The sequence below is a fragment of the Podarcis filfolensis genome, assembly GCF_964270895.1.
Source record: "Podarcis filfolensis genome assembly, chromosome: 1".
Lineage (NCBI taxonomy): Eukaryota > Metazoa > Chordata > Lepidosauria > Squamata > Lacertidae > Podarcis > Podarcis filfolensis.
In genome coordinates, this window is record NC_139604.1 from 74,447,984 (window position 1) to 74,467,402 (window position 19,419).

Consider the following 19,419-nt stretch of genomic DNA (forward strand, 5'->3'; position numbering starts at 1 on the left):
ATACATGTCCAACAGTGTTTCTCAACCTTGGGTCCCCAGATGTTGTTGGACTACAACTCCCATCATCCCTGAGCTCTGGCCTTGCTAGCTAGGAATGATGGGAGTTGTAGTTCAACAACATCTGGGGACCCAAGGTTGAGAAAGGCTGGCTTAGAAGTACCGGTAAGTCCCATTGAGCTAAAATTGGTACAGGATTGTAACAATGATTTCTTTCTTGCTTTATTGGAATTCTAATCAATGATTCTTCATGTTTAGGCTGTCCAAATACACACAAAAATTACATTAACCTGATCTTGGCGATTTGTGTGCTATCGGTTTTTTTGTTTTTGGTTTTTAACAAGATCTTTTTGAAATATTGGAGAGTTTGAAGTATTCTTTTAAAACAACAAGACCACAGCTCAGTGCAGCTCCTGGGAACTTGTGAACAGACCTCGCAAACAGGGACAAGGATTGCTGGAGGAGACGGAAGATAGTGAGCTTGTGTCTTTTGGAGTAAGGCTGCTTGCTTGCTTGCTTTTCTGAGCTTCTTAAAAGTTTGATAGATTGATAGCAGGCCTCAGGGACTGGCTGAGTGCTCTGTTAGAGGCTTGATTACTTTTCCTGATTACTTTTCTTTCATTGCAGACCTGAGGGAGTGTGTGGCTGATTGCTCTGTGGGAACACAGGATCTGAGGGGGAGGAGTTACAGCTGAGAGGAAACCAGTCTGAGGGAGGAGTTAGCAACCAGCAGCAGTCAAACTTAGCTCAGTGCAGATCCTAGGAGCTCAGGACCAGACCTCGCAAGCAGGGACATTTGCGAGGGAGTTTAAGGGGGAGTCCCAGAGTTCTGTCTTTTGGTGTGCATAGGACCAGAAACATGGAGGGTGAGGGAGCTGCTGCAGTGACCTGTAACACCTGTGCCATGTTTATCATTCTGCCAGAGAACAAGCAACAGTACACTTGTAGCAAGTGCAAGCTGGTTGTCTTCCTGGAAGAGAAGGTGCAGCAGCTTGAGGCCCACCTAGCCACACCTCAAGCCAACAGGACAGAGTTAGTTGATAGAACTGAGTTGACTGAGATTGAGCACCAAGATAGATAGGGTGCCTCCAGGGTGGAGAAATATTGTGCATTGCAAGAGTCTAACCCCTGGAGGAATGTGACACATAGAAGTAGGACAGTCACAAACCACACTTTGTCATTAGAGTTGCAAAATCGCTTCCATGGTCTCACCTTGGACACTGATTCTGGGCCAGAGAAGCTAAGAGAGCAATTGCCAACCTCAGAAGAGATGACGGTGGCTGTGAAAGGTACAGTGCATGGAATGATTATTGCCACACACACCCCTCCCCCCCCCGAGGAGAAAGAGACAGGAGGAGATGGATTAGGAGGAGTCTTTTTCCATTCTTGATCTAACCCCATTAGATCCAAGGCTTCTGACCATGGATGAGTATGCTGATAATGTACTTGTTACGTGGAGACATTGAGTGTACTCATTAATGGTTCATTGTCACCCTGGAAAAAAAGTGACAAGTGGGATGCCGCAGGGTTCTGTCCTGGGCCCAATGTTGTTCAATGTCTTTATAAATGACTTGGATGAAGGAATTGAGGGGATGCTCATCAAATTTGCAAATGACACCAAACTCTGAGGGGTAGCTAATGCCGCAGAAAACAGAATCAGAATTCAAAATGGCCTTAACAGATTGGAGAACTGGGCACAAGCTAACAAAATGAATTTCAATAGGGACACCTGTAAGGTTTGCACTTAGGCAGAAAGAACCAGATGAACAAATATAGGATGGGGGACACCTGTCCTACTAGCAGTACATGTGAAAACGATCTTGGGGTCTTGGTGGACCACAGGCTTAACATGAGTCAACAGTGTGATGCAGCATCAAAAAAAAGCTAATGTTATTCTAGGCTGCATCAACAGAAGTATAGTGTCCAGATCAAGGGAAGTAATAGCACCACTCTGTTCTGCTTTAGTCAGACCACACTTGGAATCCTGTGTCCAATTCTGGGCACCACGATTTAAGAAGGATGTTGACAAGCTGGAACATGTGCAGAGCAGGGCAACCAAGGTGATCAAGGGTCTGGAAACTAAGCCTTATGAGGAGCACCTGAAGGAGCTGGGTTTGTTTAGCCTGGAAAAGAGGAGGCTGAGAGGAGATATGAGAGCCATCTTCAAATATTTTAAGGGCTGTCACATGGAGGAGGCAGCATGTTTGTTTTCTCCTGCTCTGGAGGGTAGGATTCAAACCAATGGCTTCAAGTTGCAAGAAAGGAGATTCTAACTAAACATTCAGAAAAAACTTTCTGACAGTAAGAGCATCCTCTTCCTCAAGATGCTTATACAGAGAAGGCATCATTTGGTGGTCAGTATACTGTGTAGTTAGAGTTCCACTTCATTATTGGAGATGTAGAGGATGAAAAACACGATCCCATTGTTCAGATGAGAGAAAAAGGTAGGATTCTTAACCTTTATCTAATTTTGTGTTATGGATCTGTGGAAAGTTTGTTTATTGAATTCCAGGCTTTTATGTTTTCAAAGCCCTTTCAAAGCCCTGTTGTAAATTACTTCCGTAGTCATTGCTCTGAAAACCCTTATAAACTTTCAGTATATCTTTTGTGCAGTGATTCCTAAGGTCATGCAACTGATGTCTCCTCTTCCCCCTCCACAGCCTACTGTTTCTTATGCCATGCTATACTCTGCATCAGTGGAACGTTGAGCACATAGGCGATTGCTTAATGGCTGGCATGCAGTAACACAAATACTAATAAGTCCTTTCACAACAGTGTTGCTCTGTGATCTTGTTGACGGCTTGACTGACACATGAATAGGGTACATTAGAGCTGGTTACTGTGTCCAAATGCAAGCTAAGACATTATGGTAGATAATAAAGAAGAACGACATGGCATGTGAGTGAGGGGAAGCTGACATGTACCAAGAAACTTACTTCCTTTCGCATGAACAGACCTGAACTGTTTTTCTAAAGAAGCACACACCCTGCAAACATTACCAATGCTGTCTTAAAGATGTGATTCAGTAGACTATGAAAAGGAAGACTTTGCAGGACTGGTGGTGCAATATTTGAATATACAGAGGCATTTATTATCATTGGCAATGCATTGGTTTCGGAGAGCGGTGCCCTCAAAATGTTGGTGGACTACAGCTCCCATTATCCCTGACCATTGGTAGTATTAACAAGGACCGGAGGGCACTACATTGACTCAGAATGTGGTGTAATGGGTTACTGGACAGGGTGGAAGGCGAGAGATTCATGAAAGGGGGCATGTCAGGGTGCCTTGGTGCTCTGAGTTCCTCTGAGTCCTCAGTTGCATTGTGGGAGCCCAAGCCTCTTAGAATAGTTCTTCCCAGGGTCTTGGTCAGGTGGGATCCTAAGAATAAAAGGGCCTTTCCTCAATGGAGAGACACCATGGGACCCAACACAGTGATACGTAAAAGGTTTTTGGGTTTTTTTCCTGGAGTGAGTGGTAGGTGAATTGGAAAGCAGATTTATTTAAAATATTTATAACCCAATTTTCCTAAAGAATAATCAAAGGTCGTTAACAATATGATTATTAAAACAATGAAACATTAAAATTTGAATTACAAAGCCTGAGCTGCATAAAACAAGAAACTCAGAACATAATTGATAAAAAGCAGGCTGCAGAGAGCAAAACAAATGCTATTCAATGCTGTTTATGTAAAAAACAAACAAACAAACAAAAACAACCTTTAAAGTGATATTGCAGTATTTAAAAATAAATCTCATGGGTTTTCTTCTGCTTTGGATTTGTCCCTCGTTCTTGTTTATAATTCCACCCCAGGGTTGGCGTCCTTGTGCTGGAACACACCCTCTCATTTTTGCTATATAACTTGCTTCACAGCCAAGGCAATTATGGCATAAAACAGCAGCTTTGGAAGTGAAGTAATGTGTCTCTTAAAAGATAATTGCTGACCTCTTACTATCCAGAATGTAATACTTGTCTGCAGCTGGGGGTTTTTTGTTTTGTTTTTAAGTTGCTTGGCTGAAAACTTTGTCAGTATGTCTTGCAATAAAATATTATTACACGTGAGAAGTTTGGAGGCCTTGGTTGAAATGGGCACCAAATACTCCCTGTGTTACCTTTATTACAGTTGCCTTATCCAGATGGAAGATGTATGGGAAAAGATTGTCTTCGAGATGGCATCAAAATGTTTGTGTGTATTTCATATTTGTTAATTTATTCTGTTCCAATTTGCCCATCATTCTAATCCCTGGACAGTTCACCCCCTCCCATGATTAAAGCAATAAAAATACATATTAAAATTTTAAACTATATATTAAATACGATGTGATATAGCCGATGAACTATCTTCAGTATTGCTGGTGTTCATTGGGTAGGAAATCTTTTTGGCCTGGTGGGCAAGATCTGTATCTGTCAGGTGATTGACGTGTGGGCTGTCCCAGTTGCTTGTGAAAGTTTCTTGCCCAGCACTTTTAAAGTGTCAGACAAACCAGCTGGATGTCACACACTTGGGAACCAAATTACAAGGAGCTTTGCCAGCCCTGTGCTTTCCAACTACCAAGCATAGGCTTGGCAAAGCGGCCTTCTTCTGTCCTCCCATGGGGAACTTGGCATCACAGTTGATCCATCAAGTTTACACTTCAGCCCTGCGTTTCTGTACAGATCAGGTGCACAAGGAACCAGGTTGCATAACTGATCACATACGAATCAGCTGTGAAGCAGGTGGCTGTGGTTTGCGGAAAATGGCCTGCAGCTCAGATGTTCCACACCCCTGCATTAATAGGTGGAGAGGTATATTTTTGTCAGCGTTAAGAGGTTAATATCATTGGTGCTAGTCATATACCTTTTAGGGTAGGGAGTTCCACTGACCAGGCACCACCACAGAGGTCTTTTTTGGTGTCGGATGAGAACAACTTTCTCAAATAAATTTTCTATACAGGCATTGCTTAATTAACACCTGATTTCTTTGCATGGTGTCTGCAATTGTTGATTTAGTCCACAGTTGGTACTGATCAACTTAAGTTAAGTTAACCGACTATAAATATCAAGTTTGCGCTGTAAGTGACCTTATGGCTGTACAAATAGGACCTCAACAGTTGGTGATATGTGTCTCTTCCTGTTATTGTTGTCATTTAGTCATTTAGTTGTGTCCAACTCATTGTGAGCCCATGGACCAGAGCACGCCAGGCACTCCTGTCTTCCACTGCCTCCCACAGTTTGGTCAAACTCATGTTCATAGCTTCAAGAACACTGTCCAACCATCTCATCCTCTGTCGTCCCCTTCTCCTTGTGCCTTCCATCTTTCCCAACATCAGGGTCTTTTCCAGGGAGTCTTCTCTTCTCATGATGTAGCCAAAGTATTGGAGCCTCAGCTTCAGGATCTGTCTTTCCAGTGAGCACTCAGGGCTGGTTTCCTTCAGAATGGATAGTTTTGATCTTCTTGCAGTCCATGGGACTCTCAAGAGTCTCCTCCAGCACCATAATTCAAAAGCATCAATTGTTCGGCGATCAGCCTTCTTTATGGTCCAGCTTTCCCATACATCACTACTGGGAAAACCATAGCTTTAACTATACAGACCTTTGTCGGCAAGGTAATGTCTCTACTTTTTAAGATGATGTCTAGGTTTGTCATTACTTTTTTCCCAAGAAGCAGGCATCTTTTAGTTTCGTGACTGTTGTCACCATCTGCAGTGATCATGGAGCCCAAGAAAGTAAAATCTCTTCACTGCCTCCATTTCTTCCCCTTCTATTTGCCAGGAGGTGATGGGGCCAGTGGCCATGATCTTAGTTTTTTTCATGTTGAGCTTCAGACAATATTTTGTGCCCTCCTCTTTCACCCTCATTAAAAGGTTCTTTAATTCCTCCTCACTTTCTGCCATCAAGGTTGTGTCATCTGCATACCTGAGGCTGTTGATATTTCTTCTGGCAATATTAATTCCGGTTGGGATTCACCCAGTCCAGCCTTTCGCATGATGAATTCTGCATATAAGTTAGATAAGCAGGGACACAATATACAACCTTGTAGTACTCCTTTCCCAAATTTGAACCAATCAGTTATTCCATATCCAGTTCTAACTGTAGCTTCTTGTCCCACATAGAGATTTCTCAGGAGACAGATGAGATGATCAGGCACTCCCATTTCTTTAAGAAATTGCCATAGTTTGCTGTTTCCTGTTATTAGAATGATTTGATGCCGTGTGCAAATCGTTAATTTTACATGGGATAGATTCTGCCCAGAACTGTTAACTGTATTAATGTGTGACAGTCATATTTGACCTAATTTCATCCCAAATGGAAAGCACCTTAGATACATTTGCTCCATTAAGTTTTGTAAAGTTTTGTTACATCATAACATCATAACAGAGATAGGAGCTTGTGTCCAGACCTGACTTTCATATGCAAGGTACTGTGTTAGTCCAATATTTTTTCCCCCTACTAGAGGATTTTATTCAAATGCAGACAACTGCCTAATTCATTTTGTAAATGTTATAATTAAATAAACCTGTGGCAGAGGGCCCAGATCTTGAAAATGGCTGAATGAAACTTGCAGTATTAATTTCTGTGATCAGGCAGCAAACAGGTTAAGCTTGCTTAGAAAATTCTGTGCAGAGGTTTAAAGGTGCTTTGTTGAAACATGATGATCGTCAGCAAAACCTTTTTTCTCTTTAAACGATCACACATACAGGAAATAAATTTAGATGATTAAGTGGAGAACACAATATTTGGACACTTTCTAAAATTTGAAGAGTTGGGGGAAAAAAGGTTTAAAGTTATGTGGGTTTTTTAATTCTTTCTGAAATCTGGCAGACGCTGCTTTGGGCTTCTTTTTCCACACTTGCACAGACACTTCTGTGCTTTTTACAGTTCCAGTCTCCTCCTTATGGCACGTTTTAGCAGGAAGGCATTGGTTCACGGTAGTATGTAAAAAAAATGGCTATATAATGCTAGCTCCACTGAAGGCTATCAAAGTTCCATTATTTTACTGGAGATGTTGTTATCAATGCATCTGGGCACTTGAGCAGAAACTGGGGCACACTTAATCATGCAGCCTTTTTATTTGAACCATCTAAATTATGAATATTGGATTGGTTGCACACACAAACACACACACACGCGCGCACACACACACACTAGATGGGGAACCTCAGCCCCAGGGACTGAATGTGGCCCTGGTCCTTGGAAGTCTCTCCATGCCACACTCCTTACCAGCCTTGTTTTGTAACCTTCAGTGTTATTGCCTGACTGTAAGGTGTTCTTGAACTTTGTTAATGCCTCTTACTTGCATGGATGGGTGATCGAGAAGGGTTGTGGTGAGCATATGTACTAGCTATAGCCCACTGTATAAAGGTAACGTTGTCGTTTCTTTTTCCATCCACTTCTACCTCTGGCCCTTCCCTTCACTAGTATGTGGCCCCTGGAAGATTTCCAAGAAGGGAATGCATCCTTCCCTTCCACAATGTGGGAAAAGGTTCCAAACTGTGGCCCCACCAGTATTTCCCATTCCAGGAGTCAGCTTGTTCTCCAGCCAGAGTGTGGAATCTTTGTCCCTCCCTCCATATGCAGTGGGAGTAATTCATATTTCCCTGTGTAGTCTTGCATTTCCAGCAGTTTTCCCACTGCAGCTTCATGTTCTGGATGGTAAACTCCATTAAGCATCCTTGGCATGTGCTCAGTCTATAAAATGAAGTCAGTCTTGGCCACTGCTTCAACTGTTTTACTAGGATCATTTCAGGGCTGTGGAATCCCTAGCCAGTCTACAAGCGAGATCAGCCAGGTGTTTCTAATTCTCACACTGAGTTTTAGAAACCGTATGTGTGGGTGAAAGAACAAGCAAATTGATAGAGAAATTCTGTTCTTTCTGATTAGCATTTTTGGCAGGACTGGAACATTTCGTTGGGCTTTAAATGCTGATTTTCTCAAATAAAGTAGGCTAGACAAAATTTTAAATGCTAGTCAGGATTCAACAAATTTTGATTGGCAAGTCATTATTTGTCCTAATCACAAATATTGTCCATCTGCCTATGCTCCCTTTTTCCTCTGAGGCATTTGCATAGCCTCCTGATGGCTGTAATTGGAGGGGGGAAGCAGAGTTCTGTTTGAAGAGTATCTCAACATACACATGTTCTGTTGGAGAGCGTCACAGAGTTGTGACGAGGAATTTAAGCTTAGGCCGGCTGTAATCAATATTTTCATGTACTTTTCTGATCATATTTTTGTTGTATGTCTATGGCTGTGTCTTCTTTCCCTCACCTCAGGGGTGGAGAACCTGTGGCCTTCCAGATCTCGTTGAACTACAACTCCTGTCATCCTTCACCATTAGCTGGGCTGATGGGATTTGGAATTCATCAAAAAATTTAGAGGGCCAACATTTGCCATTCTTGCCTACTGTAACCTTACCTTAGCTAGGTACGTTCATGGGCCAATCCAATGCCAAATGCTGAACTGAGATGCCATATCTCTTTTCAGCATTGGAGGACACCCATCACCAAGCTACCAAACCAGGTGGACAAGTTGGCAGTAATGTTCCAGTTATTCTTTAAAACTAAGCACCAGCGCTTAAAGAAGAGATAGAAGGAAAATATGCCATCATCCATTCTCTCCCAACACATGCAACATACCCCCCCCCCACTCCCACCTTTGAAATTATCCTGAAGAACAGCTAATGTCCTTCTGTGGACATTCAGTTTCTGTTCCCTACCTACTGTAGGTAATTATTACTGCTCAGTTGCTTAAGCACTCTTAAGTAATGACAGGTGCTTGTGTTGTACCATGTAGAATGATTCTTATGAAAGATTAAAAGCCCACAGGTGTTCATGCATAGCTCATGTGTTGTATACTGGCACCATGTAATTAAATGTAATTGCTGAACATTCTAAGCTAGATCTAGATATTTTTAAATAATGAACTGCAACTCAGTGTTGTTAAGCTTGCTCACTTATGAGCAATATAACAAATCCCATATTACTTGTGAATGTAGGACAGGACCATTTATTTTTCAGTTGTAATGATCTTATTTTTTAGTATTGCTTTGATCTTATCTAAGTAAATTATCACTTATTGTTTAGAGAAAGTATGCCTCAACTCCTCATTCATTCCTTGGTCTTTTCCGCCCATGAAATGATTTGCTATGTTTTTAAACTTCTCATTAAAAAGGACTAATGCTATTGATTGGGGGGTTGCTTTTTAAACCAGGCCCCTTACTTACCTGGGATCCATTAATAGGCTATACCAGCGACCTTGATAAACTAACATCATATCTTGAAAGCAGAGAATGTTATACATGAACTAAAGTATTGAGATGATCTGCCCCTCAATTAATTCTGGGGAAAATAACGCTGGTTTTGCTGTCTTGCTAAGAATTTGTTTCCTACATACTTTACACATACTTAATTTTTTACATATTTCACATATAGGAAACTATGTTTTAACGTATGTTGAACTTCATGTGATTTTAAACATCTTTAAAACTACAAATTATGGTGATGTTGTCCTGGACTTACTGACCTTTGTTCAAGCTTTACTACTGATCTTATGTGGTGTTTAGATTTTATTATGAAATACTGAAAGAAAAAAAAAGAGGGTGCAAGTAAGAGCCAGATAGTATTTAACACAATCTGGAGAGAGAGCGAGCAAACACTTCAGCTTGTGCAGAGCTTCTCCTTTCAGTGTTATATAATTAATTGCACATCTTTATGAAATGTTGTCCTTCATGGAGATTTTCCGGGTTTACAATGTGAACTGGTGGCATCTTATATGCTCTCTTCTGCATTTTAGGAAAAAATTCCATTATGAAACTTAAACCTTCCCATTTGCAAGACGACAGCTGAAAACATAGAACCCCTTTGAACAGTCATAATAAAGGAGACAGATAAATGTTTGTGCTTTTTCAACTGTTCCTATCCCATTGCAAAATAAGTAGCTGTTTTAGGTTTCTGGTTTTGTTTTAAAGTTAACGTTTAGAGACAGGTGGTGTTAAAATAATGTGGAGACATAATACCAGTAAGGCATAAAGTACCAGATTAAATACAGCTGCTAATCTCAAATACGTTTGTTTTTTAAGTAAAAATGAAGACCCTTTGATACCAGGCTTATCTGTGATTGCCCAGGATGGTTGACTGGCTTTAATTTCGGTCTCCTTGGTGGGATGTTCAGTGCAGTCAAAAGAGAGGTCAGAATATAGTGGTAGATCTCTGGCTGATTTGCAGTAGATCACTGAGGATTTCTGACTCCTACTTTAATGATAGCAAACCACCACCACCCCCGTCCCCATAAGGCTGCTGAAACTAAGCAAGCTTGAGAGGAAGTGAAGAATGGTTTTTTTGTGTGAAAGGACTGTGAGCTCACATCTGGAACTGAGAACAAATTCCCAGGCTGAGATACACACAAGAGGTGTCCTGTTCCTTAATTCTTAGTATACACCCACCCAGCCCCTTCCTATGCCACTTGGATACAGCTGGTGGACCCTTGGTTTTCTAGGGAAAAGACAAGTAGATCCCTTAAACTTGAATTTTACCCACCCCTTCCTTTGTGCATTCTTAAACAGCAGTGATAAACCCCCCACAAAAATGATTGGATGAAAGATGTGAGAAATATCCTGTGTTCTTATTACTTAAAAGAAAGTAGTCTTCCAGCATTCCTAGAATCAGGAGCAAGGCAAATAATTTGCCAAACCATATAGTTTCAGGGAGTGTCCACCAAAGTGCACTCTTAATTTGTCGGATCAAGATAGCTGTTCTTGCAGTTGTTCTTCTGTTGTGTTGAGTTTGGTTATATGAGATGTGGGTGCATCAGTACTGCTGCATCTCATACCATCCCAAGATAATTTGAATTATTTCCCACTTGAATCCAACCCAATCTTGCTCCAGCTACTGCTTTATAGTTGGAGAATATGTAGGATGGGAAGCTAGAGAAAGTCAGGCAACAGCACTTCTCAAAAGGGTGTGAACAAGTTGTACCCGATACAGTTGCTGGTGTGCTTGTTGCATTTGATGGCAGTTGCTACCAGTATTTGGTCTGTGAACCCTAGAAAGAAAACGTGTCTCTGACCTGCTTGCAAAGTGTCAGTTGTCATTAGATTCACCAACCCACTTGTGGATAAGTTTTTCCCTCCCATGTTCAGTATAAGCCAGAAGGTAACAGCTGGCACTTTCAGCAGTAAGGCAGGCCAACCAGTGTCAGCTATACTGTTAGTTCCAGCTTTAGCTGTCAAGACCAAAGATAGGATTCACACATATCTCCACCTCCCACTTACAAAATGGAGGTGCTGCTGCCTGCTTCACTTTCTTTCTTGAAATAGCACAGAGAAGGCAGAATATCCTCAGAACCATACTAGAGGGTCCTCAGGGCTGATGTAATCTACAGTGAGGGGGGGGGAGTATTTGACTCCCTGCTAAATTTGCCTGTTTGCCCTCTGACAGAGAAATGACCAGTCCTTAATTTTAATGGTAGGTTTATTGTAGCTGTGAGAGACAGAATAACAACAGGAAAACCCCCCAGAAACCCAGAAGACATTTTGTTCATTGGTCCATCCAGGATGTGCCTTTGTTTCAATTCAGGCTCATTGATGTTGGACCATCACATGAATAACAGCATGTTAGGCACATGATGTTGCTTGGCTTGAACCTTTGTATATTTTACTATGCACATCAATTCTAGTTTATTCCCACAGTAAGGCAGCTGCCATTTTCAGATGCTGATAAAAGAGCTTCTTGTTCTCTCTACTGTTGCCCTGGGGAACCCTTTAATGGAAGCCTGAATTAATTTTGAGGCTGTGTTCTAACATTTGCTCTAGGTGGTTGATTATATAGTTAATTGTACTTGGTTTAATAAAAGAAACAAGTAAGTTAAAAGATAAGACTCTCCTGATTACCTTTTTTATTGCCAACAATGTATTTTGTTCAATCAAGAAATTTATTTAAAATTGTTAGGATTTTTTTATGGTCTGTGTTTAAGGGAATAGATTTATAAGATGAGTGAGTGAAGAATATTTCATTAGGCAAGGTACCTAGAATCAGGTCAGTGAAGAGTATTACCTTCTCTCTTGCCTCTGAGGTATTCCTATTAAAACTGCTACCATGACTCAATGTTGTGTGAACTGTCGCCTATTAATTTGAACCTTAAATCTCACAAGCCAATCCTTTCAAAGTAGCTTTTCTTGAACCATGTGATAAAATGGTATTTCAAACTACTTGCTCAATAGCGAGTATGGCCCACCAACCATTTACCAATGGACTAGCTCCACCATGTCACTTTCAAATGTTGGTTCCCCTCAATTACACTAAAATTTTGACTTTTTTCTGCTGCTCTATGGAATTATAGAGTGCCTTTTTACAATTATTCTGCTAAGCAGTTTTGTACTGTTTCTGTGAAAAAGCTGTTTCTATTCCACTCAAATTGGGGCTGCATTCCAGTCTCCTGTGTGAGTTAGACATAGACTACAAAGGGTTTATGGAACCATCTAGTTGAGGAAGCAAAGCAGCCTGGTGAGTGAAATTGCGTGTTCATGGCACTTGGAAGGAAGAGCTGAGTTGTGACTTTTAGTTGCACTTAGAACCATAGAATTGTAGAGGTGAATGAGACAACAAGGATTGTCCAGTTCAGCCCCCTGCAATGCAGGAATCTTTTGCCCGCAGTGGGGTTCCAACCCACAACCCTGAGATTTAGAGTCTCATGCTTTACCAACTGAGCTATCCCTCATGGACCTTTACTTAATGGGTTAAGTGTCTCGTAAATATGCTAAGAGTACAGCTTGTCAAGGAACTGGTCACCTTTTTAAAAAATTGATTGAAACTGGTTGTTGCCTGAGACCGTTAAATAAACGATGAAGTTGCTATAAGCTTATTAACTGGTCATTCTGACATGAGGAAGGATCAGTTTATATAACACTGCAGAGGATTGCGGCTGCTATAATAGAAGTATAAAAGTCATGTGCGCAAGATGGACTGTGGTGATCAGGGCGGATTTTGGCACTGCTTTATATGAGGTTAGGCATCCCTACAATAAAAATTGTGCATCCCTCACAACTGATGATGCCCTGCATGTGTTTTGCCTTTGAGGCTCTGGTGCTTTTTGTACCAAATTTTCAAAAGTAAAATATGACTGGCTTTATGGCTGTGACATAAAATTCCCAAAAGTTATAAGGATAGGTAAGGCAAGTAAGGTAATGTGTCTTCCTCCTCTCTCTTTTCTCTGTCGTTTCTTTTGGTTGCCTTTCTCGTTCCGCACCCACGCTAGAATCTTGGTGTCCAGCCAGTCCCAATCAACGTTAGCCCAAACAATCCAATTTGTAAACCCAGTGAGCTCTCCAGCTGCTCATTTATTTGTTGAAAATCAGGGCCAAACCTGCCACTTCAGATATTTTCTTGTTTGCTGTTCAGAAGTTATTTGCAGTATTTGGCAAAGTATCTTCCATTCTTTACTGAATAAACTCCTTTGCAACTCTAGATACACTCTAAACATAGTGTTACAAAAGCCAAAATAAATGTCTCTTCTGGCTGATGAGCACCAGACAACTTATTCTGTTTGCTGATATGTCAAATTCTATCAGGCAACTTTAATACCTTTATATCTAAAGTATGAAACTGGCAGTAATATGGCAGATGGTATGTGTTTGTTTGAACCAGGCAGCTAGATAATTTGATTCTGTGTATGTAACTAGAGATTTTTTGGGGGGAAATTGTTTATTCCCTTGGATTTTATAATAAATACCACTGCTTCTGTGACAACTAGTTAAAACAAACCATCCTAAAGTAATAAAACTGAATTCTGGTAGTAAAGATGACACTGCCATGGCCAATACAAACTCTATTCTTCACAACAATAATTTTGTTTTGTACCACCCTATAAAAACATGGGAATAACTCTTGTACAGTATACACATCCACCATAGTAATGTGAAAGGAGAAAGTGCACTAGAGGTATAGGTTAAGAAGTGAGCAGATGAGAGTAGATAAGAATTTTAAAAAATAAAATAGAAATAACTTTAAGTGGATTTGATTCTAGCCAAACTTATCATGTTCTCTTTTTTTTAGATTGAAGCAAAGCAGTTCATGGTTTTTGAGAAACATTTCACACCCAAAAGTAAATATTTTTGAAATGCTCTGGGTCGTCATCCTTTTTCCTTTGTCTTCTCCACTTCAGCTGCTCTAAACAGACCTCTGATAGAGCAGGTAATGGTTCTGTATAAAGGAAAATACTCTGCAGAGCTGTGCTTTCAGCAAGCTGTAAGGGGAAACAAACAAATTGCCCTGCATACCTATCATGTAAGCACTTGCCTGCATTTGTTCATGGGCTGAAATTGAAATCTGCTTAAAACTATTACCTTGAGGACTTTTTTTATAGGTTTTGCAGGAACGTATGACTGTGGTAGAGCTGAGGCATGTTCCTGCTATTCTTGTCAGCTGTCCCAGAAGCCTCATTTGCCGGAGGGGTTTTATTTTATCAGGTCTGAATGCATTCATTGATAGTTGTGCTTTTCTCTCTCTCAAGCAGACAGTATGCCTGAATGCTGGGTGGTCACATTTGAATTTTTTATTTTTTTAATTTTTTTACTACTGCGAGTAGTACAAGAGTAGCTTTAACAGAATGCATAGAGTTTATGTGCACACTTGTTGTGACTACTGCCCAAAGAATACAAAGGGTGTTGTAGTTCTGTGAAGGGACAGAGAGTCCATATAAGCAACCATCTTGGGTACCCATTTAAGAAATAAAGGATGCATTTAACCACACATTTTACTCCACTTCTGCATCTGATGATGTTTGCCACTTGGCAGGAAGATACAGACAAACAAGTTACCCAAGGATGAGTGAAATGTTTGGGCTCCAAGTATCTTCTCCATGTATTTATATACTACGTTTATATCCACCTTTCCTCGGAGGAGCTCGGGTACATGGTTCTCTTCGTATTTCCCCCTCTCAAATCCACCTGTGATCTGTAAGAGATGGTGACTGGCCCAAGGTCATCCAGTGAGCTTATTGGCTAAGTGAGGATTTGAACCCTGGTTTCACAGGTCCTACTCCAGCATTTGAACCACTACACCACACTGTCTTTCCACACCACACTGACTCTAGCCTGTTCCCATATGATAGTGGGTACCAGCTTGTTTTCTGTTACAGGTGTGCTGAGTGCTGAGGTTTGAAAGCACCTTTTCATGGTGTCAGCTATGCCATGCCCTTTTTCAGGATACTCCATTCAGTTACCCCTCAGTTTTCCCCCACCTCCCCAATATTCCATGCCCACTGAGCATGCTCAGTTCTTATTAGGTGGTTCTGTTTGGTGTTTTCGGGGTCCCCAAGCCTTCTGATACATTCCTGCTGCTGTCTTATATTTATAAACACTGGTACAGTGGTACCTCGGGTTACAAACACTTTGGGTTACAGACTCCACTAACCCGGAAGTAGTACCTTGGGTTAAGAACTTTACTTGAGGATGACAACAGAAATCGTGTTCTGGTGGCGCGGTGGCAGCGGGAGGCCCCATTAGCTAAAGTGGTACCTCAGGTTAAGAATGGTTTCAGGTTAAGAACGGACCTCTGGAAGGAATTAAGTTCATAACCAGAGGTACCACTGTACATGAAGAATGAGTTTGGCTATTGGTATATACATCTGGAGCATGACTTTTAATACAGGCATGACCTTTAATACAGGTTTAAATATTTAATAGGAAAAAATTGATTTTGTGTAATATACTAGATTCTCTCTTGAAACATTTTTCGCACTATCAAGTTTTGAAACATTTAGCTTTCATTTCTTTTCCCCATGTGACCTTTTTATTCTCACAGTAGACTTAATTCGATTTGTGTTCTAGAAATGCTACTTACGGTAATTGGCACATTTTGTTCACACAGCAATGCTTTTTCTTCTCCTGTTTTTTCTAGGGATATCAGTATGAACAATATAACAAGGTTACCAGAAGATGCATTCAAGAATTTTCCTTACCTTGAAGAGTTGTGAGTATTGAATCTGACTTGCTTTTGTGGCATGGGGAGTGAGTAAATGTTGCCTGAGAAATGCATGTAAAAGTAAATAGTGATATGTGAATCAACTGGGAACAAAGAAGGCATTGTACTTAATAGTTTTAAAAAATCCTATATGTGCTTCAAAGCCAGGATGCTATTTACATGGAACCTTTTTTATAGTAATTATTTTAATTGTGATTGCAGTGATGACATAGGCTTAATTACAGTGCTATCCAAAGATAGCACAGGGACTGTGCAATTACTACTGTTTTAAATGGAGCTATGCTAGACTGATTGCATAGCTTTTATAAAATGTGCTATAGTTACTGTGGTTCCCATCAGCCTAGGTTGGGACAAGTACTCTCTCTCTCTCTCTCTCTCTCTCTCTCTCTCTCTCTCTCTCTGTGTGTGTGTGTGTGTGTGTGGTGTGTAAAGGTTGGGAAGTGTTGAGAAAGTGAGACTTTGTGAGAAACAACCAGATGTGCTCATTAAATGTATCCCATTTCCTTAAATGTTTCATGTGAAAGTGTATTCCTCACTCATGGCCCCAACCGAACATAAATGAGAAGGGGTTTGAGAACGTGGACATGAACATGGACAGAATGGGCAATGAAGTAGCAAGAAAAAAAAAGCTTAAAGTAGAAAACCCTGTGACATATTGTATCTTCTTTTACTCCATTAAAATACAGCTCCCTTTTTAATAATTCCTCAACAGTGGTGTGGCACACTCAAAGCATACTGAGAGGGCTTTTTTCTTTCTTTTTAAAGACAAATTTAAGTTGAAAACCCTCAACGAATAGCTTGGGAATCTCTCAGAGATTAGGGTAGTGCCTATATTCTTTTTCAGGCAGATGTGGTTAGCTTGTGCTCCTTCAGTCATTGTTGGGCTTGCTGGCTGGGGCTGTTGGGAGATGGAGTCCAACAACTTCTCGAGTTCTCCATCTGGAGGTCCAAAGGTTACCTACCCTGTTTTAAATGATTGCTTAAATATGACACAGTAGAACAGTTCCATGCAAGTTTATAGAATATTAATAGCACTACAAACTGATTCAGAATAATGCCATTTAATGCAAAAAAATCTTAAATATTGGTTGTAGCTGCTACTGTTTAATTGTAAACAGCCTCAAAATAAAATGCACAAGGGTGGTAATTGGCTACGTGAGAATGTGAGCAGGGAGATCCTTGATGCAAACATTGCTTTGGCAATGATTCGAAAGGTGGGTGGCCATAGACAAGCCATTGTCTTCAGTCCTAGTCCCTGTCCCAGAATATAGAGGAGATGATACTACCAAGCTGCCTTGCAGAGTGTTGCAACGTACCAGGAAAAAAATTAATAATATGTGGAACACTTCAAACATCCTAACAGCACTATATAATTGCTAAGTTAATAAATAATAGACATTTATTAATATTAAAGGAGGCAAGTTATACCAGGTGCTTTATATAATAGATTGAAAACTGTGTTGCATGTTTTATTTTATATATAAATATTTCTATATAAATATTTGCTGTATAGTATGTTGGTGTCCATCTCCTCAGGTGTTTCTATATGTTTAAAATAAATAAGCAACTCTTTGAATGACTTGCATTCATCTCTCCCCACCCCCACCTCTGCCTATAAGTACAAAGCAATAAAACCAAACTATGTGGGTGTTTCAGTTTTTATGTAACTTCTGTAAACTTGGGGTGTGTCTTGAGTTGAGGAGCCGAAAGGCAGAACCTTTAGCCACTATCTACTTGGAACTCCATTGCACAATACCCAAAGTATCTTTATTGCAAACTGTAATGATAGTGCTTAGGAAGAAGAAGAAGCATAGAAAAGTTTTCCGTTTTATTATGGGACTGAGAAATCCTGATTTAATTTATTACTTGCCTTTCTGGTGCAACAGTCTAACGTATTTCTGTTCCCTTGCTACAAAAATGAAAAGAATTTAAGGTGTGTCTTTTTCATCATGCACATTATCAAGCTCGAAAAGCTATACAAGAGAAAAGAAACATACTCATACTCTGTATCCAAGTATACAAATGTGTGAATAGTGTCACCATGACCTGGTTCACACGTAAAGCAAAGCTAAACTATGGCTTAGCACAAACGTGTGGGTTCCTGGAGAGGAGATTATGGTTGTTGTACTGCTGTGAGCTAATATATGGGTCATAGCCACATCATACATTTAAATCGCTCTTGTACCACTGTAGCACTCATGGCTCCCACCAAAAATATTGTAAACTGTAGTTTGTTAAGGGGGCTGGGAATTATAGTTCTATGAGGGCTCTTAGCAACTCTCAGCACCCTAATAGGTTCCCAGGTTTCTTTGGGGAAAGCCATGACAGTCAAAGTGGTATAAGAGTGACCCTGGCTTAGTGTGCTGTCCAAATCCAGGCTTGTGATTTGTCTTGCTACAAACAATCAGTGGGTGTATCCAAGGTTTGTTCCTTGAGTTTACAGCTCATGGTTTGTCTTGCTATGACTGCGGTCTTAAGCATAGTTTCCTAGGTGCGAACCCTTATTGCATTTGGCAATCCTTTCTTCTGACTGCATAGGTTCAGTTAGTAAAACACAGTGTGACCTTTAGCAAAAGGTTTTCAGGTAGCTGAAATGCATCCTTTAGCGTTTAAAAATATTTCAAAGAAATGTTGCCATTTAAACTGCTAGCATGAAGTAGTGAACCCATCAAAGGAAGAAGTATCTTGCCTCTGCTTGGTTATTTCCTCCTTCTCTGACTTCCTATTTGCTGACCTATCTCAATAGCAAAACTTGAAAGTGTCATTATCACCTCAGTCACTTGCCAGATCAAGGAGTGTGTGTCAGTTAGTTACCCTAGTGCTTTGACACATGTCATAATTTCTCCTCAGAAAAAAAGTTCTGTGCTCCCCATTCCTGTTTTTGCTCCACAATGCCACTGCTTCAACTACCAGATGTTTCAACAGTGCTGATTTCTTTAAGTGTTGTTGCTGCATGTTTATTTGGTTTTTTTTAGGAGTGGTGGGGGAGATGTGTAAATAGTCAGTGGGCGGCATTGCACTTAATAGGGTCTGGGTGGAGTCAGGAATTTCCTGCTAATATTTTCTTCTTCTTAGAAAAAAAGCAAGGAAGTTCTTAGCAGGCTTCTTCACTGGTCCTCTTAAGTCTTCTGTGACAACAGCTATTTTGTTCCCAGTGAGTAGTATTTTTCCAGCGTGGGAATTGGGAGGGAAGAATCTGAAATCCCCAGAAGCACAGAAACTAAAAAACTCACCAGCCTACTTCGTCCAAACTCTCTGATACAAAAAGGTTCCACCCACGAACAAGAGCCTCAAGGAAAGCAGCACAAAATAGCAGACATACTTCAACTACATATTTTGTTGACCTTTTTTTGATGCCGTGTGCTCTAGTTTTCTGACTTGGATTAACAGGCAAACCTGAAACACCCTCTGCTAACTGTAATGAAAATAGGATGCATTTATTACGACAAAGAGTTACAATTTGTTGAGTTGC

At 40.6% G+C, this 19,419-nt stretch overlaps 1 protein-coding gene across 1 annotated transcript in view; it reads left to right on the plus strand.

Moving 5' to 3' along the window:
- The window catches only part of LGR4 (leucine rich repeat containing G protein-coupled receptor 4), an 86,116-nt gene that overhangs the window by 23,280 nt on the left and 43,417 nt on the right, over positions 1-19,419 (plus strand). The window contains exon 2 of the mRNA XM_083598233.1: positions 15,864-15,935. Coding sequence (XP_083454359.1) covers positions 15,864-15,935 — 72 coding nt within the window. The remainder of the gene's footprint in view (positions 1-15,863; positions 15,936-19,419) is intronic.